This window comes from Sardina pilchardus, chromosome 18 (assembly GCF_963854185.1).
Source record: "Sardina pilchardus chromosome 18, fSarPil1.1, whole genome shotgun sequence".
Lineage (NCBI taxonomy): Eukaryota > Metazoa > Chordata > Actinopteri > Clupeiformes > Clupeidae > Sardina > Sardina pilchardus.
In genome coordinates, this window is record NC_085011.1 from 527,886 (window position 1) to 553,412 (window position 25,527).

At 49.6% G+C, this 25,527-nt stretch overlaps 1 protein-coding gene across 2 annotated transcripts; it reads left to right on the forward strand.

The window, feature by feature from the left end:
- The first annotated feature begins 500 nt into the window (after positions 1 to 500).
- znf318 (zinc finger protein 318) lies at positions 501 to 25,438 on the forward strand. Of its 2 annotated transcripts, none has more exons than XM_062519032.1 (13): positions 501 to 968; positions 1,143 to 1,258; positions 1,628 to 2,294; positions 3,927 to 4,568; positions 5,666 to 5,979; positions 12,780 to 13,294; positions 13,437 to 13,591; positions 14,150 to 14,249; positions 15,454 to 15,803; positions 19,082 to 19,291; positions 19,474 to 19,570; positions 21,050 to 21,168; positions 21,615 to 25,438. In XM_062519032.1, exons 1-13 carry the CDS (start codon positions 687 to 689, stop codon positions 24,582 to 24,584), a joined length of 6,537 nt encoding a protein of 2,178 aa, XP_062375016.1. In that variant the 5' UTR covers positions 501 to 686; the 3' UTR covers positions 24,585 to 25,438. The 2 variants fall into 2 exon arrangements, with proteins under 2 accessions (XP_062375016.1, XP_062375017.1); XM_062519033.1 differs by having other exon boundaries at positions 13,440 to 13,591.
- The last annotated feature ends 89 nt before the right edge of the window (positions 25,439 to 25,527 follow it).

Here is a 25,527-nt window from a genome sequence, read left to right on the forward strand (position 1 = left end):
GCGCACTGAAAGCAGAATGCAGCATGCACACTGAAACCAGCATGTGTGGTAGACAGTTGTATTTTCATTCAATCTAGGCCATAGCCTACTTTCCAAACGAATAGTCAAGTGAAACATGGAGAGTCCAGTAAATGAAAGGTCCGCGGTTTCTCACATAAGATCGAGATTAATGGAACAGATCTTTGAGAACTCAATTCTCAATTCAACTCTAAATTCTGGAAGAAAAAGGCCTGAACAAGGGAGAGACTTAAAGCTTTATTTATGTATCTTAATAATACTGATTTAATGAAAACAGTATAATTGACCGGCTAACTTCACCGCGCTGTATAATTGCCCTTTTCTGTACAGGACTCCATGACGTTTATGGTATTACACACTCCTGTACAGTTGGTGGCGGTACACTACAAAAACAGTCATCTGCCAAGAAACAGAAGAAGAAGAAACAGACCTTGCGGGAAAACGTCATTTCCGACTAGACAGAGTTCAGCGGATATCCTCATGGACCAATCATAATACAAAATCCACACGGTAGAATTCTTCGTGATGTAGGCCTGTTATAGAAAGAGAATATTGCAATAGATAATTTTGCAAAAGTCAGAGGAATACACGTACAGTTGCAAGTTCCTGTGCCGATGCTGAGCAGTGAACAGGAAGATACAAGCAACTTTTTGATACGGTGAGTCAGGATGTATCGTGGTAGACCTCCATTCCGAGGTCCGCCGCCGTCTCATGGCCCGGATCCCCGAGTTGCGCATCCAAGCCATGGGCACCCGGGACCGGACCGACCGTACTCCCGTCCGTCCTATCGAGACGACAGAGACAGAGGTCGGAACGGATATAACAGCTACCGCGACCATCCAGACTCTTATCAACGATCTCCGCCGCACCGAAGGTATTCGCCCGGGTCAGGAAGAGGACCTGGGGACGACTGGGGTGGCGGCCCCCCTCCAAGAGATCACTACAATCAGGTAATTGCAACATTAGCTGCAGTGGTCGTATGTGCCAACTGTAACTGGTAGTTGAAGAAACTACTTTACCAAATATGTATAGCAATTAGCTGTAGTAAAACATGAACTGCCTTTTTGTAGCATAGTAGAATACTTTCATTTACATCACCATTTATGCACGTTTGTCTAATCCAGCGTCGCACACCGTCACCTCCCCGTGGTGGTCTCCCGGTTGACCACAGTCTCGTTATCACGGTGGGCAACGACCTGACGGCGCCGCCCGGCTCCCGCGGCCCCGACCCTTACGTCAGGTATGATTGAAGGGAAACGTTGATTCATTACTATTCTAACTACTAGGCCACTTACTGATTGTTGTTGTGTTAGCTGCTACTAGGCTATACAGCGATTGTTATTGTGTTAGCTGCTACTAGGCTACAAAGTGTTTGTTGTTTGTTATTGTGTTTATTGCTGTTTATTAGTTCACATGTTCGAGAATGAAAAAGATCACATAAAGCAGCTCCAGTGTCTTTGTTTTAATGAACTAGTATGTTTACTCTCCACAGAGACTAATGAACTAGTATGTGTACTCTCTCCACAGACTAATGAACTAGTATGTTAATGAATTAGTATGTGTACTCTCTCCACAGACTAATGAACTAGTATGTGTACTCTCTCCACAGAGACTACCATGCAGGAGAGTACAAGCCCCCCAGGCGCTCCAGCTACGACGGGCCAGACGACCGGGGCGCTCGACGCCGCAGCTCCAGTAGGGGGCGTAGCCGCTCCCCTGACCGCAGCCGAGCGCGCAGCCGCGTGCGGAGCCGTAGCCGCTCTGCGGATCGCAGCCGTGGCCGCAGCAAGAGCCGAGCGCGTAGCAAGAGTCGAGCGCGTAGCAAGAGTCGAGCGCGTAGCAAGAGTCGAGCACGCAGCCGGAGCCGGAGTCGGAGTCGCAGTCGAGGCCGCAGCCAAGCGCGCAGCCGGGCGCAAAGCAGGGCACGCAGTCGAGCGCGCAGCAAGAGTCGTCCCCGCAGCAGGAGCCGCTCTCGCAGCCGAGGACGCAGCCACAGCCGCGGCAGGAGCCGGAGTCGGAGCAGGAGCAGGAGCCGGAGCAGGAGCAGGGGCCGCAGTCGCGCTCGGAGCCGTGCGGTGAGCCGTGCGAGGAGCAGGAGTCGCTCGCGCAGCAGGAGCGGCAGCGCCGGCTCACACGGGCGCAAACCCAACGACTTCGACGAGCTGGAGCGGGCGCGCAGGCGCAAGGAGCTGGAGGACATCATGAACATGCCCACCAAGTCCATCCTGAAGAGGCGCATGGACTCCTCCGAGACCGACTCCCCCTTAGTCACGCAGGTAGGACCAGAGAACACCCTTAGTTCCGCAGGTAGGACCACAGAACACCCTTAGAACACCCTTAGTTACGCAGGTAGGACCAGAGAACACCCTTAGAACACCCTTAGTTACGCAGGTAGGACCAGAGAACACCCTTAGTTACGCAGGTAGGACCAGAGAACACCCTTAGAACACCCTTAGTTACGCAGGTAGGACCAGAGAACACCCTTAGTTACGCAGGTAGGACCAGAGAACACCCTTAGTTACGCAGTTAGGACCACAGAACACCCTTAGAACACCCTTAGTTACGCAGGTAGGACCAGAGAACGCCCTTAGTTACGCAGGTAGAACCACAGAACAGAACACCCTTAGTTACTTGCCTTGACCCCCGTATGAACTATAGTGACAACAGTATTGGGTCACCCGCCTTGACCCTTGACCCCCGTATGAACTATTGTGACAACAGTATTGGGTCACCTGCCTTGACCCTTGACCCTCGTATGAACTATAGCAAAGATCATTAAGGGGCGGAGCAAGATACTTCATGAGAAGCCACTTCCTGGAACCCGAATCGCAAAAGGGGGGGGTCAAAATCCCCCTTTATGCAGAGCAGAGGCAGCAACTGTTCCATTGAAGTCTATGGACATAGATCAGAATTTCAAGTATATGCTAAGATCTTCGCTCTCTAGAGTTAGGAATGTGAATTTTGGGCACGGTTTCATGACCCTCAACCCCTTCTGACCACTTCAGGTAAATTTTTAGCATTTTTGAGCATTCCAGTCAGGAGAAGATCGACTTTATATCAGGTGTGCCCCTCTTGTTTATTCTGCTGATGTTGGCCGGTTGCTACGTACGCTATACCTTGACAACACATTAGCCAGCCAGCTGAACCAAATCCTGATTTGTGCTAATGATGATCAGATGGCGCTGGGATAACTTCATGAGAGCAGCGACATATTTCCATTATTCCATTGATGTTTTTATTCAATTCCTTGAAAGTGTACATGCTTTGTGTGTGTTACTTTCCATATTAGAATTAATAAATGTAGAAGGCTTGAAAGAGCAGCAAGATTATTTTGGAACATCATCAAGCAACTGATAGCAATTGCAATGATAATCGAGTGCTTGATTTTATACACCTGTGGAAAGGGACCTGATGAAATCCATGAATACGTCAATGACACGTATGACACACCCCCTTTATGCAGAGGAAGTGATCCCCATTTTGCGCCCATAGACATGAACTATGACGACGTATCTTGCTCCGCCTTAAGGATCTTTGACTATAGTGACAACAGTATTGGGTCACCTGCCTTGACCCTTGACCCTCGTATGAACTATAGTGACAACAGTATTGGGTCACCCGCCTTGACCCTTGACCCTCGTATGAACTATAGTGACAACAGTATTGGGTCACCTGCCTTGACCCTTGACCCCCGTATGAACTATAGTGACAACAGTATTGGGTCACCCGCCTTGACCCTTGACCCTCGTATGAACTATAGTGACGACAGTATTGGGTCACCTGCCTTGACCCTTGACCCCTGTATGAATTATAGTGACGACAGTATTGGGTCACCTGCCTTGACCCTTGACCCCTGTATGAACTATAGTGACATCCCATACTCCCTTCTGTTCCTCTCTCTCCTCCAGAGTTGTGATTCTCCACGGGACCCGGAGCAGGTGTTGGCGGCGATCGCGGCGTCCGGCCTGGACCCGGCGCTGCTGATGTCGGTGCTGGGGGAGCTGAAGGACGGCCCCCCCCTGGCCGGCGCCGCCGCGTTTGAGGACATGCTGGCACGGCTGCAGCCTGCGGGGGGCGCCGCCGGGTTCCCGGGCGAGGGGGGGGGTGGTGGTGGTGGTCTCCAGGGCGACGGCAGCGAGGGCCTCAACAAGCTCCTGGGCCTGCTGGAGGACATGGCCGGCGCCAAGAGGGACGAGCGCAAGAAGAGCCTCGCCGAGATCGAGGACGAGGAGAAGTTCCTGTACGGAGACGAGGAGGAGGAGGACGACGAGGAGGAGAAGGCTCGTCTGCCCGTCATGGACATGTTCGCTGAGAGCAGGCCTGAGCCCCCCCTGCCCTACGCGCCCCCAAACCCCCCCATGGTGGCCCCCGTGTACCTGCAGAGCCACAGCGAGGCCCTCGCACCTCCCCCCCCCACTCCTGCTCCTGCCCCCCCCCACGCGCTCCTCAGCACCTCCCCCGAGCGCCGGAGCAGGAGGGGGCGCAGGGAGCGGCTGCCTGAGGAGTTCCCCCCCGGCGTGGGGCCCGACGACGCCAAGGACCGGCAGGAGGTGAGCCGCTGGCTATTGATGACACAGTATTAGTAATCCACCCACTGGTTATTGATGACACAGTATTAGTAATCCACCCACTGGTTATTGATTAGTAATCCACCCACTGGTTATTGATGACACAGTATTAGTAATCCACCCACTGGCTATTGATGACACAGTATTAGTAATCCACCCACTGGCTATTGACGGCACAGTATTAGTATTCCCCTCCTGCCCCCTCCTGTCCTGTCCTCTCCTGTCCTGCCCCCTCCTGTCCCCTCCTGTCCCCTCCTGTCCTGTCCTGTCATCTCCTGTCCTGTCCCCTCCTGTCCCCTCCTGCCCCCTCCTGTCCTGTCATCTCCTGTCCTGTCCTCTCCTGTCCTGTCCCCTCCTGTCCCCTCCTGTCCTGTCCTGTCCCCTCCTGCCCCCTCCTGTCCTGTCCCCTCCTCTCCTGTCCCGTCCTGTCCTGTCCCCTCCTGTCCTGTCCTGTCCTGTCCTCTCCTCTCCTGTCCTCTCCTGTCCTGCCCCCTCCTGCCCCCTCCTGTCCCCTCCTGTCCTGTTCTGCCCCCTCCTGTCCCCTCCCCTCCTGTCCCCTCCTCTCCTGTCATGTCCCCTCCTGTCCTCTCCTGTCCTGTCCTGTCCTGTCCTGTCCTGTCCTCTCCTGCCCCCTCCTGCCCCCTCCTGTCCTCTCCTGTCCCCTCCTCTCCTGTCCCCTCCTGTCCTGTCCTGTCCCCTCCTCTCCTGTCCTGTCCTGTCCTCTCCTGCCCCCTCCTGTCCCCTCCTGTCCTCTCCTGTCCCCTCCTGTCCTGTCCTGTCCTGTCCTGTCCTGTCCCCTCCTGTCCTGTCCTGTCCTGTCCCCTCCTGTCCTCTCCTGTCCTGTCCCCTCCTGTCCTCTCCTGTCCTGTCCTGTCCCCTCCTGTCCTGTCCTGTCCTGTCCTGTCCTGTCCTGTCCCCTCCTGTCCTCTCCTGTCCTGTCCTGTCCCCTCCTGTCCTGTCCTCTCCTGTCCTGTCCCTTCCTGACCCCTGGGACAGTGAGAAACGTAATGTCGATTCCTTTTTATGTCTAGTGCATGTGAAGAATTTACAATAAAGTTGACCTTGACTTTGACCTTGAGGTGGAGGAGTACGAGAAGATCCAGGACCTGCTGAAGACCATCGGGCTGGACCTGGGCGTCACGGAGATCAGCAAGATGGCCACGCGCACCAAGGAGCGTCTGCACGGCAGCAGGCCGCCGGCCGCCCACCGCAGGTCTCCCGAGAGGGCGCAGAAGCAGAAGCAGAAGCGGCGGCGGGGGCGGGGGCGGGGGCGGGGCTCCAGCCACAGCGGGAGTAGCGCTAGCGTTAGCGCCAGTGCTAGCGGCAGCAGCAGCAGCAGCAGGAGCTCCAGCCAGAGCAGCAGGAGCAGCAGCCAGAGCTCCAACAGCAGCAGGTGAGCTGTCCTGTCCCCTCCCCACATTTAATCCTCAAGTGTTTACACTAAGGTCAAAGGTCATGCTTCACATTTAATCCTCAAGTGTTTACACTAAGGTCAAAGGTCATTAATCCTCAACTGTTTACACTAAGGTCAAAGGTCATTAATCCTCAACTGTTTACACTAAGGTCAAAGGTCATGCTTTACATTTAATCCTCAAGTGTTTACACTAAGGTCTAAGGTCATTAATCCTCAAGTGTTTACAGTAAGGTCAAAGGTCATTAATCCTCATGTGTTTACACTAAGGTCAAAGGTAGGGCTGCATGATATTAGGAAAACATGCGATATGCCATAACATTGTTGAGTACTGCGATAACGATATAACTTGCAATATTTAAACATTTAATGTTTTTCTCCATTCTACTTGCTGCTAGCATAGACTAATGTAGACTATTAAAAAAGAAATTCATTGATTCCATTCCAACACTATTTTTATTGGGAAAAATGCGGCTACAATGGCAATGCCAGACATAAATCATCTCAGCCCCTTGAAACATTTTCTGCTACGGTCAACAAAATTAAGTTGAAATAAATAAAATCTTGAAAACTACTTAAAGCATTCAACATTTGTAATAAATATAAACATAATCATTTAACTGCATGTCAACTTAAAATGGTTTTCTGACCATTAATTTGTTGAGTCAAGAACGTGTTGCAGAATGGGGTCTGATGGCTTAAATGATGAAATGAAAAACAACATAAAATAACAGTAATAAAAGCAATAATACACCATTATGGTGAGTTCTTGGCCAAAAGGGCGCACAAGGAACAATGAGCAACAATGTAGTTCAACTAAAATACACCTGGGGCCTGTACTACGAAGGGAGCTCAACCTACCCAAATGTAACCCAGGGTTACTTTGCTAAACCGGGGTTGACAAAACCTGGTTATCTTCATTGGTGTTAATCGGTACTACGACGTTGAGTAAGAAGTTGATTTGTTGAACTGGGGTTAACCTCATCGGAGTTGGTGCGCGTTCACATAAAATGGGCGGGCTGCAGCGCAAATCACCACTTTTAATGATGACGCGATCACGTTATTTTACGGATAGCCTAAGGAATGCGCAATGATTATAAAAAGTTGCGAGGAATTAAAACCCACTTTACGATACATCAAATGTCGGCAGCAAACAAAGCAAGACAAGGCTGTTGGCAACGTAGTCTATTGCAGATCGGATATATGAAAGGAATGTTTTATGTCATGTTCCTTAAATAGCCTATGTGTTACGGAGGATTAATAGCTTGCGGAATGTCTGAAATGTGTTGAAATAAATAGGCTACATTTTGAGTTCATTAGAGTCCTACAGATGCAACACAATTCATGCCATGTATATTAATAAATATTAATAAAGGATAATTTAATGTTTAGCTTCATTGACTGATTTAGTGTATGCCTATCCTGTGAACATTTTAGATGAAACGGCAGTGCCGCTGGCAGCAGGTGAAAATGAAACTCAAAAACATTCAGAAGGTTTATAGCTTGCATTAATATTTCTTGAAAATATGTTAGGCTATATTGTAAATGCTTATAGCCTCCACTTTGCCTCGATCAGCTGACAAATGCAACGAATTCCATCGGCTGAGAATGTATAGGCTATCTTTCATAGAGAATATTATATGGAGGAGAAAGATTCTGGCGGTCTTTAAAAACACTCGCCTTGCGAAGAGAGGCGCTTACAATTTGCGCTCCAATAATGTATCTTCCAAGTAGCCTACGTCGACATTGTGGGTTGTGGTTAACCGTAAACCTCGGGTTAACCAAGATCATAACCTGCTCGGAGCAGGTTTGAGATGCAGCGTAAATTGCCATGGCAGCATACCTCGGTTAAAACCTATCCACCTTTCGTAGTACGGGTTAACCGGGAAGTTACGCCACACGTGATCAACTTACTCTCGAAGTTACCCAGCTAAGCCAGTAACCCCGCTTCGTAGTACAGGCCCCTGGTCGAGAACAAACACTGTGTGATGACCATCATTATAAGGCAATGCAGTGCAATGTTAAAGTAAGTGTGTGCTTGCGTGCATGCACGTGTGTGTGTGCGTGTGCACATGTGTGAGGATGCTTTATTATGGCAAGTTTTTGGTTAAGAAAACAAGCATGTATACTTGGCTGGGTTTTAAGCATGTGCGTTGGCATGTCACAACATTCCCTGATGTACTAAAAAGTCTCTCTGAAGGTGAACTACTTGCAGGTATACAGAGATACTTCCTGCCTAGTTTACTTAGCTGTGGGAAGTGAACCCCGTGGACTCTCCCCCAGGCCAGAGGGTCTGCCTCACGGTCTATGGTAGTGAACCCGTGGAGTCTCCACCTGCCTCACTGTCTATGGTAGTGAACCCCATGGACTCTCCACCAGTCTCACTGTCTATGGTAGTGAACCCCGTGGACTCTCCACCTGCCTCACTGTCTATGGTAGTGAACCCCCACCAGGCCAGAGGGTCTGCCTCACTGTCTATGGTAGTGAACCCCATGGAGTCTCCACCAGGCCAGAGGGTCTGCCTCACTGTCTATGGTAGGCGGCAGCAAGTAGCTGTTGAGTTCAGCTTCTACAGCTCGTTCCAATTGCACAGAAGGTGAAACAGGGATTGGGGCCGTCTTGAAGAAACTGCCCAGTGATTTTCTTGCTTTCTTCAAAGTGGTGCCAGGTGGATCCACACGCTGGGCCCCGCTGTCAGTAGGACATCTCTCCTACAACAGAGAAAAGAATACAAAGTGAAACATTTTCCTCACTACATATTGGTCTTATGTCATGGTTTAAGATCAAGGTTTAAGATTGCAGATTTAAGATCATGCAATATGGGGCGGTGGTAGTGTAGTAGGCAATTAACCCAAAGTTGCTCCGGGGAAAATGTAATCAAATGTACAATGTAATCCCTTGTAATATAGTTGACATATGTAAGTCACTTTGGACAAAAAGTGTCTGCTAAAGGTTATGCAATAATATGTGGGAAATTACCATTATAACCAAATCACCTTCCATGCTGTTGCTTCAATTTCTGACATCACTCTGGCAATGTCTGCAACCTTTTCACTGTTAATGTAGCTTGCTTTGTCTGGGCTCCATGAAGCACGCCATGTCCAGAAGTTCTTGGGTTGCAGAGTCATCATATTTACAGCTCATGTAGTTCAGAATTTTCATCTTAATGAATTTTGTTAAGTCCGAGTCGTCTTACTTCTCTGCAAGATCTGATGTCTTCATCAGATGAAGAACTGGTTTCACATATGAAACACTTACGGAATTCTCACATATGAAACACTTACGTAATTCTCACCTGAGAGTGCATCGGTAAATTCTTGCAGAGGCTGTAATGCCTGGTTTACAGACGCAAACACATCCAGGTCCTGCCAGGTAGGAACCAAATGCCTTCTGTCTTCTGACAGGACATCAGGTAGGAACCAAATGCCTTGACCTTCTGTCTTCTGACAGGACATCAGGTAGGAACCAAATGCCTTGATCTTCTGTCTTCTGACGGGACATCAGATAGGAACCAAATGCCTTGATCTTCTGTCTTCTGACGGGACATCAGGTAGGAACCAAATGCCTTGATCTTCTGTCTTCTGACGGGACATCAGATAGGAACCAAATGCCTTGATCTTCTGTCTTCTGACGGGACATCAGGTAGGAACCAAATGCCTTGACCTTCTGTCTTCTGACGGGACATCAGGTAGGAACCAAATGCCTTGATCTTCTGTCTTCTGACGGGACATCAGATAGGAACCAAATGCCTTGATCTTCTGTCTTCTGACGGGACATCAGATAGGAACCAAATGCCTTGATCTTCTGTCTTCTGACAGGACATCAGGTAGGAACCAAATGCCTTGATCTTCTGTCTTCTGACAGGACATCAGATAAAGCCCGGTGCTGCTCAAGGACTATCATTTTTTTGCCTGGATCCCCACCGTGTTGGGCATTCTGTAATGAGTGAGTGTTCTGGATCCCCACCTTGTTGGGCATTCTGTAATGAGTGAGTGTTCTGGATCCCCACCTTGTTGGGCATTCTGTGAAGAGTGAGTGTTCTGGATCCCCACCTCGTTGGGCATTCTGTAATGAGTGAGTGTTCTGGATCCCCACCTCGTTGGGCATTCTGTAATGAGTGAGTGTTCTGGGAGGTTATGCTCCTGCTGTGCCTTTTTTAGTGCCAAGTCCAGTTGCTCGAGCAATGCGGCCATCATCTTTAATAGAATCTAAGGAGCAGACAGAAGATTAAATATAGGACAGGCATGTATGATTTCAAACATACAACCTAATAATACAGCCTAATAATACCAGTAGTAGGCCTACAACATTCAAGACAAAGAAAAATCACCTATTTAGAACATACAATAGGCCTTCAAAGTTATTTCTTATTGAGAAGTAATGAAATATTTACTTTCTATCTTGCCAATGAATAATTAGACCTTGTCACAAAACAATAATAGTAGGCTATAGTACAGAGTATAAGGTACAGTGACAAGCAGATCTGTTTAGGCTACTTACCGATGGCAAGATGCAGCCTGTGGCCAAAACACTGAAGTCTGACCCAGCTGTTCAATTGAGTGTGTCAGGACCACTTGGTGCACAGTAGAGCTGACATAGGGGAGACCACACTGAAACTAAGGTTTAAAGTAAAATATGTTTGATTAGCGAACGAGCATAACGAAGTCAGTAAGTGGGAAGCTAACCAAAAGCGTTGTGCATATCAGTATATGTAAGTGTAAAGTGAAAGGCAAAAGGAATAGCAGCGACGACCGCAGCCAGCCTCGCGTCGTCAGGCCAGAGCAGAATGAGAGAGAGAGCGAGGGCCATGGTTTTAAGCACCCTCCCATCAGCGCACCAATTAGTCCGGCATGGCCCACCAGAACAGCTCCACCTAGAGGCGACAGATAGAAATAGCAGCAGACCATGCAGGCCAGGGTGAGACACACCCAGCACGGCATAGCCGGGCGTGACAAGTGGCCTTAACGACGTTGGCGCCGTTATCCGTGGTTATACACACTTGCTGGTCTTCGTGTAAATTCCATCTGACCAACACTTCACGTAATCCAAACGCTATATTTTCACCAGTGTGAGATTCGGGGAAGTATACAGTCTCTAGACACCGTGTTTTCAGTTCAAAATCTTCCGTGAGGAAATGCACGGTGAAACTCCTGTACGGCTGTAGCCTGGCACGCCCTCCCAGTGACGCAACGCCTTCAGGCTTTTGCTGCTGGTCTGGTCAACTGCTCATTGAGAAGGATTTCTGAGTTCCCGAAATCTGCGGAACTGCCCCCTTTGGTCGAGAACCAATCAACTTTGAGCAGCTCCAACGGCTCTGGGTAGAGGCGTGTTCAAGGCAGAGGAAAGAGTGTTGTTATTGGTTTAAACTCGGCAATCCGCTTTCTGACATCTACCAGTAGCAAATCGAGGCACTTAAAGGAGGCGGGTCAACCAACGCTGGCAAGAAACCGTGTTAGCACAGGCTGTTGGTCAGACAAAAGTCTCGCAGAGCCTTTGAAAGTCGATGGTAATCAGGCTAGTACGGCTGTGTTGTACGACTGGACCAAATGTCTGTTGTACTTGCATAGTAGTCAACTTCACCCGATTGGAGGTTAACTGTTTTCCGACATGTGTCAACTATTTGAAAAATAGTTCCGTGATGGAATTTGATATCTTCGGTCAAGTTGTTCAATCGTATCCTCAAAGCCCGCTCTGTTTACGGTATTCATAGGCATCATGTCTTTAGCCAAAAACCGTGCAATGGCCGCCGTTATATCTTTGTGGCGCTTAGGTGATTTCTCATAAGGGGTTACACTCGTAGAACTCTGCTGAGTTGAAGTCACTTTCATTTTACTGCTAGATGCTGGACTTTGCATAACATTAACGGCTTTTCTGCTTAAGCTAGCTTGGACCTCTTCATAACATTAGCGGCTTTTCTGCTTAAGCTAGCTTGGACCTCTTCATACTGATCTTCATGATTGTGTTGCAGGTGGCTGTGGAGATTGGTTGTGTTGCCTCGGCAAGTTGCAACCACTGCTCGACATGTCTTGCAAAGTACCTGTGTTTGTAACACGTCATCCTTCATAAACCCAAAATATTTCCATATAACAGACGTGCTTTTCCTTTTAGTCACCAATTCCTCTTCACTATCTTCAGCCATCCAGACTTAGCTCCCACCTCAACACCTAAAACACCACACACCTAAAGGGGGCGGGCTTCTCGGACAGCATCGGTTTGGTCAAATATGGTGACATTCAGAATGTGGATACACCATAGACTGTATGGAATGCACGGCACAGAAGATGTATTGAATTTTATCAAAAGTTAAGTAATCTTTGCGGTACGTCCATCGCAAGCGTTGATATCGCGATAACGATACATTTTAGATATATCGTGCAGCCCTAGTCAAAGGTCATTAATCCTCAAATGTTTACACAAAGGTCAAAGGTCATGCTTCAGATTTAATCCTCAATGTTTACACTAAGGTCAAAGGTCATGCTTCAGATTAATCCTCAAGTGTGTTTACACTAAAGTCAAAGGTCATTAATCCTCAAGTGTTTACACTAAGGTCAAAGGTCATGCTTCAGATTAATCCTCAAATGTGTTTACACTAAGGTAATTTCAATAAGGATTCATATCTGCTCCTGATGTCTTGCTTCTCTGTTTCATGGCTCTGTGAATGAATTTGAGGCAGCACAATTAATCGAATAATTATCATATTCATGGTACGGTGTGTGTTTGTGTTTATGTTTGTGTTGTTTGTTGGTGCTGTTTGTTTGTTTACTTGTTTTTGTTTGTCTCAGGAATAGTAACAGCTGGAGCCGACGGCACAGGCCGGAGCGTCGCTCTTCCGACGGGCGTTCCCAGGAGCGTCGCTCTTCCGACGGGCGTTCCCAGGGCCGCAAGTCTCCGCCGCCCAAAGAGGAGCGCAGCCGTGGTCGCCCCGCCCCCGCGCCGCCCAAGAGCGCCGCCCAGAGCCAATCAGCTGCATCCTCGGAAGCGCAGGCTCCGCCCCCGCCACAGACCATCCCGCGCCTCGGCGGGCACCAAACCCACCCGATGCCCGTCTACCCGCCCTCGCCAGCCCACGCCCACGCCATGCCCCACCCCAACTACCCCCCCCCGGGGTACGACCAGTACGGCAACTACGTGCCCTACATGGGGCAGGGCTGGCCCATGTACCCCCCGCCCCCCCTGGGACCTGCCCTGATGCCACCCCAGGGGGCATCTCACGCCGCCGAGTACAGCAGCCCCTACCTGAAGGTCATCGAGACGGTGCCCACCGACCGCTCCGACGCCAAGAAGCAGGACAAGAAGCGTGAGTGAAGTCATCTGTCTGGGAACTGAAGGGAGACTGACAATATTCTAATAATAGTTATAACAATAATATAGTATAATAAAAACAATACGTATAAGAAATCCAAAGGAAAGAGAAATCACCTGCATGCTTTGTTTGTCAGCAGGGACTATGGAGAGAGCCAAAGAGAGAGACCTGGCCAAAGAGAGGGACCTGGCCAAGGAGAGGGACCTGGCCAAGGAGAGGGACCTGGCCAAGGAGAGGGACCTGTCCAAAGACCTCTACAGCCAGGAGAAGGTGGACGAGCAGAAAGATAAGGTAAAAGCAAATGGCACGGGGTCAAAGTTCAAACATCGCAAAAAAAAAAAAATACCCCTTGATGGTGGAATACTCCTTATGCACTTTATGGAAGACACCTGAGTTGTGCTGAAGTCAAAGGATTATTGGGCACCTTTTGTCATCGTGTTGATGGACTGTGTGCAGGTTCTCATTGTATTGATGGACTGTGTTCAGGTTCTCATTGTGTTGATGGACTGCGTTCAGGTTCTGTATTCTCACTGTGTTGATGGACTGCGTTCAGGTTCTGTATTCTCACTGTGTTGATGGACTGCGTTCAGGTTCTGTGTTCTCACTGTGTTGATGGACTGCGTTCAGGTTCTGTATTCTCACTGTGTTGATGGACTGCGTTCAGGTTCTGTATTCTCACTGTGTTGATGGACTGCGTTCAGGTTCTGTATTCTCACTGTGTTGATGGACTGCGTGCAGGTTCTGTATTCTCACTGTGTTGATGGACTGCGTGTAGGTTCTGTATTCTCACTGTGTTGATGGACTGCGTGTAGGTTCTGTATTCTCACTGTGTTGATGGACTGCGTTCAGGTTCTGGAGGAGCGGGAGAAACTGAAGAAGGACCGAGAGGGCCGCGTGAAGAAGAAGGACTTCCTCCTGAAGGAGCTGGAGCGGCTGAGGAAACAGCAAGGTATACACACACACACACACACACACCACACACACACACACACACACACACACACACACACACACACACACACACACACACACACACACACACACACACAGCAAGGTACCTCCTGAAGGAGCTGGAGTGGCTGAGGAAACAGCAAGGTACGGCATGAATATACGCGCACTCACACACACACACAGTTCTCTGCCCGCAGGCCCAATTTACTCCAAACACGGGGACGAGATTAAGAAGGAACTGCAGCAGTGTGAATGAAACGGTGCGCGACGTTGCCAGCTGTTGCCAGCTGTTGCCAAGCATTCACCATGTCTAGTCGCAGTTGCATGTTTTAGAACATTGCAGCTCATCTCATCCCATCCTTAAAGGGACCACGTTGTTTTTCTCCTGTCTGCCATCTTTCATGTGGTCTCTGTGTTCTGCCGTCTTGTCATGTGGTGTGTGTGTTGTTCTGCCGCCTTGTCATGTGGTGTGTGTGTTCTGCCGTCTTGTCAAGTGGTGTGTGTGTGTTGTTCTGCCGCCTTGTCATGTGGTGTGTGTTGTTCTGCCACCTTGTCATGTGGTGTGTGTGTGTTGTTCTGCCCCCGTGTCATGTGGTGTGTGTGTTGTTCTGCCATCTTGTCATATGGTGTGTGTGTGTTGTTCTGCCACCTTGTCATGTGGTGTGTGTGTTGTTCTGCCACCTTGTCATGTGGTGTGTGTGTTCCACCGCCTTGTCCTGTGGTGTGTGTTTGTTGTTCTGCCGTCATGTGGTGTGTGTTGTTCTGCCACCTTGTCCTGTGGTGTGTGTGTTGTTCTGCCACCTTGTCATGTGGTGTGTGTGTGTGTGTTGTTCTGCCACCTTGTCATGTGGTGTGTGTGTGTGTTGTTCTGCCGCCGTGTCATGTGGTGTGTGTGTGTGTGTGTGTTGTTCTGCCGCCGTGTCATGTGGTGTGTGTGTGTGTGTGTGTGTGTGTGTGTGTTGTTCTGCCGCCGTGTCATGTGGTGTGTGTGTGTGTGTGTTGTTCTGCCGCCGTGTCATGTGGTGTGTGTGTGTGTTGTTCTGCCATCTTGTCCTGTGGTGTGTGTGTGTGTGTGTTGTTCTGCCGCCGTGTCATGTGGTGTGTGTGTGTGTGTGTTGTTCTGCTGCCGTGTCATGTGGTGTGTGTGTGTGTGTGTTGTTCTGCCGCCGTGTCATGTGGTGTGTGTGTGGCGCCCCCTGCAGGCGAGCTGCTGCGTAAGAAGCGGCGGGAGAAGGACGGCCACAAGGACCCGCTGCTGCTGGAGCTGAGCCGGCTGCAGGAGGACGTGATGTCCCAGATCTCCACGCTGCGCGCCGCCAACGACGAGGCGGACAGGAAGCTGGCGGAGCTGGAGAAGGTGGCGCTGATCTTGGGCCTGCACGCCTCCGACCGCCCCCGCCGTGACCTCCGACCCCCAGCAGACCCCTCCCCCCGCCCCGTCCCCCGCCCCGCCCCCGACGACAAGCACCACGGCCGGGCGCGCAGCCGCGAGAGGTCCCCCGCCCGCCCGACCGCCACCACCGCCACCACCGCCAGCGCCCCTGTCTCTAAGGTAGCGGCACTGCCACAGGGCAGAGGCATACAGCCACTCTGGTTGGAGTGGGTCGCCTTTTCTGTGTGTGTGTGTAGATCTGTGTGTGTGTTGTGTGTTTTGTATCTTTTGTATGTGTGTTGTGTATTGGTTACTTTCCAAGGTAGTGTTGTGGTAAGTTCTTCCTGATTGTCTTTTTACGCATCTGTGTTTTGCAGATGTAGATTTACCAGATTTGATAGACAATCTAGAGCTGCATTTCCTACAGACTAGACAGACGTTCAGCTCACATTAGCAGCTCAGGCATTTGGAACAGAGACAGATGCAGGTCTGAAGGACGTGAGCTTCGAGACGCTTATTCCTGAGGACGGGCTAATAGCGTGACACATGTTCTTGAAGCGTAAGTTTGGCGGAAAATGAAAATAAAGCTATTTTCTGAATGAAAATACATCAACTAAGCCGTGGAGGAAGTAATTTTCGTTCATCACGCAGTACAGAGCTAGCACGGTGTCTACACATAAAACGAAGCACCAATAACTTGGTTCACGAACCCGACGTTTATAAAAGAAGACTTATGAACACCTACCCCTTCCAGCTCCTCATGAAGGAAACTCCGTGATTATCACGCAATGCTTCCGTGTGAGATCTCGCGTGACGTTTCTGTGCTTCAGATGGGGTTGCTGTCTCAAACTAATTCTAACTGTATACAAACTATTCCGACGTTTACAGACTGATTGGTGCTTGGTTTTATGTGTAGACACCTAGAGCAAGCTGCTGACTTGGTTTGGCGCTGTTTTGAGCAATGTTAGTGGTTTAAAAATGCGAATTTTGAAAGCGTGTGGCTTAGAGCCCCATGCTAACCCACTGTTAGCGATTTTGGACTGTAGCTGCTGCCCGTGCTAGCTCTGTACTGCGTGATGAACGAAAATGACTTCCTCCACGGCTTAGTTGATGTATTTTCATTCAGAAAATAGCTTTATTTTAATTTTCCGCCAAACTTAGGCTTTAACAACTTTAGAGGAGTTGCAACATGTGTGTTGGTCCTAATTTTCCAGCTCATCATTAGAGGAGTTGCAATATGTATGTTGGTCCTAATTCTCCAGATCGTCATTGACTGTTTATGTAATGCATAGTAATTTAGATAATTTCATGGCACTTTCCTCTCCTATTGTGTGTGTGTGTGCGTGTGAGATCATGCAGAGAGCTCTGACCTATCCTAGAAGACCCCGAAACAGGCACCATAGCTTTTCACTCAGTTTTCTCTTACACGTTTAGGCCCCTCACTTCACCAGTGGGTAACAGGGAAGCTCAGGCATTAGCGTACGTGAGCTGAAGCTAAAGCTAATTTAACGGTTTAGCTGATTTCACCAAAAGGTCAAAGGTCAAGCATGGTAGACCAGGGGTAGCATATGAGATACGCCACGCGCTAGCTCATCAGGGTGAGTGCGTGAGTGTGGAGAACAAAGAATAGAGGATAATACCAAAGTGACACCTGAGGGACAGAAAAAAAAGAAGAAATAAAAATATTTTAAATGGAATTTAAAAAGAAAAATCCACAAGCAGGAGACACTTTACTGGTGGTCAGCCGTTTGGCCTGCTAATGAGATGAAGCCTTCCTCTCTCATCCTCTCTCCTCCTCCTCCTCTCTCATCCTCTTCCTCTCATCCTCTTCCTCTCTCCTCATCCTCTCTCCTCCTCTTCCTCTCTCCTCCTCTTCCTCCCTCATCCTCTTCTTCTCCTCCTCTTCCTCTCTCCTCCTCTTCCTCTTCCTCTCTCATCCTCTTCCTCTCTCCTCCTCTTCCTCATTCATCCTCTTCCTCATTCATCTTCTTCATTTTCAGTGAAAGACATTGACTGGGTTCCAATTCACATACTTATGTACTTACAATACCTAATATGAGTGTACAAGTGGCATTGTGTTGTAAGTACACAAGTATGCGAATTGGAACACAGCCCCAGGTTGTTCTGTCATGACGTGTGCATTTCTCCTTTACGTTGTTCCATGGTCTCTACTGTACCGTTGTTCCTTCCGTTCAAAGGAAACATTTTCAAGATCAAATGTCGTGTTATTAGACAGACAATGAAAATGGAAAATGCTGTTATCTTATTCCTGATTCCTGATGTATTACCTGAATGCTTTTGCTTAATGCACTTTTTCAGTTTTTAGAAAAGCAATTGAAAAAGAGAATTTAGATCTGATCGAAATAAGTCATCGGAATTAACATGTGTAACTGAATATGAAACATAGACAAAAGACTGTTGTAAGTTTGACTCCATCAGAGTAAATTGTTGTTTGGGAAAGATTGAAATAACGTTTCTGAGGGAATGATTAATGTGTTTGGAGGAGGACATCAATGTACAGTAATTTCCCGCATATAAGCCGCATTGTTTTTAAGCCGCAGTGTTTTATGCAAGTTAAAAGAAACAAAACATAACAATACCATACTAACTGCCCCCCTGTATTCACCTCATCATCGCGGAAGAAATTTTGCAAAATCAATGTAAAGGCTAATAGTCGGGAAATTATGGTAGTAAGATAAAAAAAAAAATTGTCCTGTAGATCTGTCATCTGTGATCAGTTAAAAGATAAAACAGCATTTGTGAACTGAGCATAGATGGCAAATCCACCTGACAGAACAAATCTCAATTTGGGGGCCAGAAACTGCGCTACAATTGCTTTTATCGGGCCAACCCCAACAAATACAAAATTACTAGAGCAATCGGTGATGTAGGTTTTAAAATTGGCTTTCGTATTCTCTAAAGCTAAAGGGATACAGACCAGCTCATAGCTGTGTTGATGTGCTAGCAAAGGTGTGGTTAGCAAGGTTAATTAGTATTCTAAATTTTAAATGTATTAGCATCAAGCTAACAGTGCTAGCATAGGTGTGGTTAGCAAGGTTATTTAGCATTCTAAATTCTAAACGTAGTAACATTGAGCTAACAGTGCTAGCATAGGTGTGGTTAGCAAGGTTATTTAGCATTCTAAATTCTAAACGTAGTAACATTGAGCTAGCAGTGCTAGCAGTGCTAGCAGTGCTTCCACTGTTGGTTACTCCTCCCTGAATGGAACAAAGAAGGACTGTATGGCAAAGGTAAGAATACTTAAGACACCCCAAGACATTTGGGGGATCAAGTTTAAGTGATTGAGTTTTTGCTTTGTTTATCTGAGTTGATTGATTTTGATTTAATGACCTTCTTTAGATTCTCTGGCTACGTAGCTTGTGTTTTGCCCCCTCATCATTCTGATCCTGTGTTCCGAGTGACTTCTCTATAACTGAATTGTGTCCCTTCCTGATCAGGCGTCTACGTCAACAGCGAGAGCAACCGCGGAGGCTCCGAAGGCTCCGCTCAGCGCTCCGAAGGCTCCGGTCAGCGCTCCGGCTCCGGTGAAAAGCGTAGACCAGTTTGAGTACTACGACGCAGGCAACCACTGGTGCAAGAACTGTAACGTCACATGCGGTGCCATGTTTGATTTTTTCACGCACTTGCACAGCAAGTCACACAGAAAGGTTAGTTTTGCCTTAGCTTTCCATTTTTCATGTTTGATATTTTTAATCAAAGCAAAAATATTCTTAGAATGCTAATCGTCACCCTTCACTTTCCAGAGGGGCACTCCTGGTCCCTGAGGTTTGGATTAAATATTGATTATGATTTCTGTTTTTGACGAGAGTTGTTTTGCTTTCTCCGTCAGTCTCAAGACCCCTATGACAGGCCCTGGGCCCCCGACACGTCCAGCCTGGAAAAGAAGAAGGCAAGCGGGGCGGAGAAGATCACCAAGCCAGCCAAAGGTACTGGGAATGGGCCGGATAGGTAGCAGTGTCCGTGTGAGTGAGTCAGTCCACATTTAAACTCCGTCGAGGCCTCGTCTATAAATGACCTGCATCCGTCCAGCCAAAGTCTGAAGGTCAAAGATGCGTGTTGCCTTCATAGGGCACCAGCAGCAGGAACGCAGTTAAATTAGCCATGAAAAGTGGAAATACGGCATTTATGTGACTTTCTCAGAACTGTTATGAACTGCTATTCTGATTGGCTTACCTGCAACAAAGTGCTGCCATTCGCTAGTGAGGACTGAGGATTTTAATGTGCTTTAACTTTTTTTGCAGTCCCAGAATAGCCTCAGCACATAACCGTTAAACTGTGGATGCGTTTGTATCATTGATAGACCTGAGCAGTATGAGCAGTATGAGCATTATGAGCATTACATGTGTTTAAATGAACTTCATGGCCATCACAGCTGAGGCTTTAATGGGCAAAGTGCAAAGTCTAGCTGGAACTGATTTAATAACTAAGCAAAATCAGTCTGTTAATGTAACCATGGGTACGACCCTAAGTGCTAATGTAACCATGGGTACAACCCTAAGTGCTAATGTAACCATGGGTACGACCCTAAGTGCTAATGTAACCATGGGTACGAACCTAGGTGCAAACACTAATGAGTCAGCTCAATTCTCCCACATGGCACATAATAGTTGCAGCACATGGTTACGGTTACGGTGATGGTTGTAGTTATTCAGCAGCACATGATAGTTGCAGCACATGGTTACGGTTACGGTGATGGTTGTAGTTATTCAGTACCACATAATAGTTGTAGCACATGGTTACGGTTACGGTGAAGGTTGTAGTTATTCAGTAGCACATAATAGTTGCAGCACAGGGTTACGGTTACAGTGATGGTTGTAGTTATTCAGTAGCACATGGTTACGGTTACGGTGATGGTTGTAGTTATTCAGTAGCACATGATAGTTGCAGCACATGGTTACGGTTACGGTGATGGTTGTAGTTATTCAGTAGCACATGAATGATAACTTAGTTGACTGACTTGTTGACGTCAGCTTGTAGTTGTTGCACTTTGCCTGCCCCCTCAGTGTACACCTTGCCTCTACAGTTGCACACTCACTCGCTGCCTCTCTGAATTAGGGCCCTCAGTCTTAATCAGCATTTTATTGGTACAGCCGAATGTTAATTGGGGGGGGGGGTAGGGAGGTGGGGAATGTTAATGTTGTCGATGTGTTTCTACTGTGTCTGACGTACAATACACAGCTGAATCTTATTGTGTCGATGTGTTTCTACTGTGTCTGACGTACAATACACAGCTGAATCTTATTGTGTCGATGTGTTTCTACTGTGTCTGACGTACAATACTCGTCTTCTTTCAGTGTGGCGTACCCTCTCCATGGTAACACAGAAAGGGTAAATATTGATTAAAAACATATATGTTCCTTTAAGCATAAACCTAACACTGTTTCGTCATTCTTTTGCTCTCATAGGCACTGAGTTTTTGATGGCTGTGAGGGGATTTTACTGCCAGCTGTGCAAGGAGTTCTTTGGAGACCCAATCTGCGCTGAAGAGCATGTGACTAGCCAATCACACAATGAGAAATATAAGGTACTGACTAGCCAATCACACAATGAGAAATATAAGGTACTGACTAGCCAATCACACATTGAGAAATATAAGGTACTGACTAGCCAATCACACATTGAGAAATATAAGGTACTGACTAGCCAATCACACAATAAGAAATAGAAGGTACTTAGTAGCCAATCACACAATGAGAAATATAAGGTACTGACCAGCCAATCACACATTGAGAAATATAAGGTACAGAAACTGTGTTGTGCAGGAATGACATTCAGATGAAGCTACATGGAGCGATGTGTGTGTGTGTGTGTGTGTGTGTGTGTGTGTGGTCCAGCTGAGATCTGATGAGCGGTGTGTGTGTGTGTGTGTGTGTGTGTGGTCCAGCTAAGATCTGATGAGCGGTGTGTGTGTGTGTGTGTGTGTGTGGTCCATCTGAGATCTGATGCGGTCCTTGTTTTCTCTTTCTGCAGCAACGGATGTACGAGAATCCGCTGTACGAGCAGCGGCGGAACTTGGACCGCCAGGCGGGCCTGACCATCAGCTCGGAGTCCAAACACTCGGAACCGAAGCGCAAACAGGAGGTGGAGCTGTCGCGTGAGGAGTTCCTGAAGCGCAAACAGGAGGAGGAGCTACGTCCCGCCAAGCAGCCGCAGAAAGAGGAGGAGCCTACGAAACCACGATCCGTACGCGAGGAGGAGCCTACGAGACCACGATCCGTACGCGAGGAGGAGAAGAAGCCTGCGTACGGCCGGGAGGACGAGGACGGCAAGTTCAAGTACAGCCGCCGTGAGGAGAAGGAGGAGAAACTCAGATACAGCAAGCGGGAGGAGGAGGAAGACCGGCCCAAATATGGGCGCAGGGAGGAGGAGGAAGACCGGCCCAAATATGGGCGCAGGGACGAGGAGGAGGACCGCCCCAAATATGGGCGCAGGGAGGAAGAGGAAGACCGGCCCAAATACAGCAGACGAGACGAGGAGGAGGTGCGGCCCAAGTACATGAAGAAGGAGGACGATGAGAGCAAAACCAAATACAGCAAGAGGGAGGAGAGCGAGGGGCGCTCCAGGCACAGCCAGCGGGACGAGGAGGAAGGGCGCTCCAAATACAGCCGGCGCACAGAGGAGGAGGGCGGCAGGGGCAAACACAGCAAGCAGCAGCAGCAGCATCAGGAGGAAGAGCAACAGCGTAGCAGGTACGCCCGCGAGGAAGACGAGCGAGCCTCGTGTGTCAAAGCTGACGACCGGGGGAAGTACGGACGAGCCTCGGAGAAGAGGTCCCGGTACGGCCCGGAGGAGCCGGAGAGGAAGCCGAAGTACGGCAAGTGGGAGGAGGAAGAGGAAGAGGCCAAGCCCAAGTGGACGAGAGAGGAGCGAGCGCCGGCGCCGAAGAAAGAGAGGGCCTACAGGAGCAAACCGGAAAAGGGCGGCAAAAGGGGAGAGGCGGCCAAGGAGGAGAAGCCGGAGGCCCCCGAGAAACCCGCGGAACCCCCGAAGGTGATGTGCGGGCCGAGCCCCGCCATGCTGGCCAAGCTGCGCAAGAAGAACGAGGAGGCCAACAAAGGGGGCGCGTTCGGCAAGTTCACCTGGAAGAAGCCGCAGAAGTCCAAGCTGGAGAAGGAGGCGGAGAGGATGGCCGCGCAGTTCATCCGGGAGGACGAGGCGGCGGCGAGGGCTGCCGAGCAGGTGATGCTGATGGACCCTGCTGCCGTGGTTACCGGTGGCCTTGGAGACGTGGAAGATGGTGAAGATGCGTTCGCCAGATCGTTAGCCGCTGCCAAGACGATCGCCATCAAGCTGGCGGGCAAGACGGCGCTGCCCACGCCCGCCCCCTGGCAGTCCTTCGGCATGTCGCCGGCCGCCATGGTGCTCCGCAAGTCGGCCGCCAGCAACGTCGCGCCCGTGAACCCGGCGCTGGCCATGAAGCCGGTCTCCGTCACGCCGGTCAAAGCCCCGCCTCCCGCTCCCGCTCCCGCCAGAGAGGAGAAGAAGGACGCCGTGCTGTCCGCAGACGTCATCTCAAAGGCGTTCGGCGGACAGGAAGTCCAGCTGCCGCCCATCCACCCAGCCGCCGCCTCCGACCCCGAGATCCCCGCCGCCCAGCAGAGCACACTTGCCCCAGCAGAGCCACCTCTGGCCCCAGCAGAGCCCCCTCCAGGAGTGTGTGTGGTGCGTATGGAGGCGGACGTGGCGGTGCCGGGCGTGTCCGAGTGTGAGCAGGCCCAGGCGGTGCTGGTGTGCCCCCCCCCCATGCTCCAGAAGCCCCCCGCCAGCAAGAACCCCCCCAGAACCCTGAAGCCCAAGTCCAGCCTGGCAGCAGCCAAAGCTCAGGACCTGTTTGATATCTTCTACAGCGGGGGGTCACCCTTCGGCACCCCCACCCCCAACATGGGCCCGAAGCCGGCCCGGGTGCACCCCAAAGCTGAGGCGAAGCAGGCCAAGGGTGAGGAGACCTCTGAGAGCAAGCAGCCGTCTGTATCCATGGAGACGGAGAAACATTCTCCAGAGGTCGTCATGGAGACTGTCCATTTGGAGACAGAGGAACCTATACAGGAAGTAGACATGGACCCTGTCCAATCAGAGGCAGTTGCTCCAGTCCAGGAAGTAGACATGGACCCTGTCCAATCAGAGGCAGTTGCTCCAGTCCAGGAAGTAGACATGGACCCTGTCCAATCAGAGGCAGTTGCTCCAGTCCAGGAAGTAGACATGGAACCTGACCAATCAGAGACAGTTGCTCCAGTCCAGGAAGTAGTTGTGAAACCTGTCCAATCAGAGGCAGTTACTCCAGTACAGGAAGTGGCTGTGGAACCTGACCAATCAGAGGCAGTAGCTCCAGTGCAGGAAGTGCCCGTGGACCCTGTCCAATCAGAGGCAGTAGCTCCAGTGCAGGAAGTGCCCGTGGACCCTGTCCAATTAGAGACAGTTGCTCCAGTACAGGAAGTGGCCGTGGACCCTGTCCAATTAGAGACCGTTTCTCCCATCCAGGAAGTTGCAATGGACGTTGTCCAATCAGAGGCAGTTTCTCCTCTCCAGGAAGTGTCCATGGACCATATCCAGTCCAAGGCTGTTGCCCTGATGCAGGAAGTGGCGATGGACCCTGTCCAGCCGGAGACTGTCGGGCCTGGCCAGTCAGAGGCAGATGAGCCTATCCAGCTGGCTGTCATTGACTCTGTCCAATCAAAGACGGGACACCCTCTCCCAGCAGTCGTCATGGAGACTATCCAGTTGGATTCTGACGACGACTCCATCCCACATGAAGTCATGGATGCTGTCCACTCTGAAATAGACAACCCTATCGTCATAGAAACGGTCAGTCTGGAGGCTGACGACCCCAGCGAAGACGACGCCATGGCGATAATCCTGGGCTCTGACAGCCCGCCGCCCGGCTCCTTCACCGAGCAGATCAACCTCGACACCTTCGAGTTCAACTTTGAGCCGCCGGAGTGAGAGCGCCCCCTGCCTGCTCTCCGCAGCACTGGAACGGGAACGCTCCGCAGCTCTGCAGCGTCTCCACGGCTTTCATTTTAAAGAATGGTGACTTTTGTAAAATACTTGTTTAAAAAAGTAGTTTTCTTTTCCCTCTAGCTGGAACACGTGAGCGTGAGCGGCTGAAAGGAAGACTGTTAAAGGGGGGAGTCCACCCCCCCCCCCCCCCCCCCCCCCCCCCCACAGGGGTACCCGGCGTCCTGAGTTTGATCTGTTGACGGCCCCTCCGTATCCATGAGGAGCGCCACTTCTCTCTGCTCATGCCCTTTAGCCAGCTGACGTGGTCTGCATTAGTCCGCCGTGTTCTGTGTAAACTCTGCCGAAATGTCTGTTTAAATTTGACCGAAGGTAATGTGGAGTATTGTTTGAGCATTATCCTTTGCTGATGTTTTTACATGTGTATGCGTATTCAGGCTCTACAGCTAAAGAGTGTTCTTTTTTTTCATTCCTGAGATGATTGAGAGACATTCTTAAATACAGGTGCAAGGAACACCCACGTTCCGAAGAGAACCAGGTGTATGGTAAGCAGATGATGTCACAAGGACCAAATGCCATGGTTACGATCTGATCATTCATCTGCATCAAAGAATCAGTTTCTTTCTTTACAGCGATGTCTGGATGCAAGGATGGGAGGGGCTTATGAGACTAGTAGTCGTTTGGTTTCTGTTGATGTTTTTGTAAAGATTTTTGATTTGAAGCCTGATTCAGTTTCTCTGCCAGTGTTTAGAATGTTTATTGCCACATGTAATCCGACGTCCTGCTTAAACTGTACCTGTTGTTGGAAAATGCTCTTCAAATAAACCCTTCAGACCACAGTGTGTTGGATCATTCAGCTCGGAGGACTCCATGCCATTTATTTTGATGTTGCAAGGCACTTTTGATGTGTCAAGCACTAAGCTTTATA

Bases quoted from the DNA above. Each gene is read 5' to 3' on its own strand.
- znf318 (XM_062519032.1), top strand. From the start codon at position 687: ATGTATCGTGGTAGACCTCCATTCCGAGGTCCGCCGCCGTCTCATGGC. The intron at 2,295-3,926 runs GTAGGACCAGAG...TCTCTCCTCCAG, and splicing joins ACTCCCCCTTAGTCACGCAG to AGTTGTGATTCTCCACGGGA. The intron at 14,250-15,453 runs GTATACACACAC...CGCCCCCTGCAG, and splicing joins GCGGCTGAGGAAACAGCAAG to GCGAGCTGCTGCGTAAGAAG.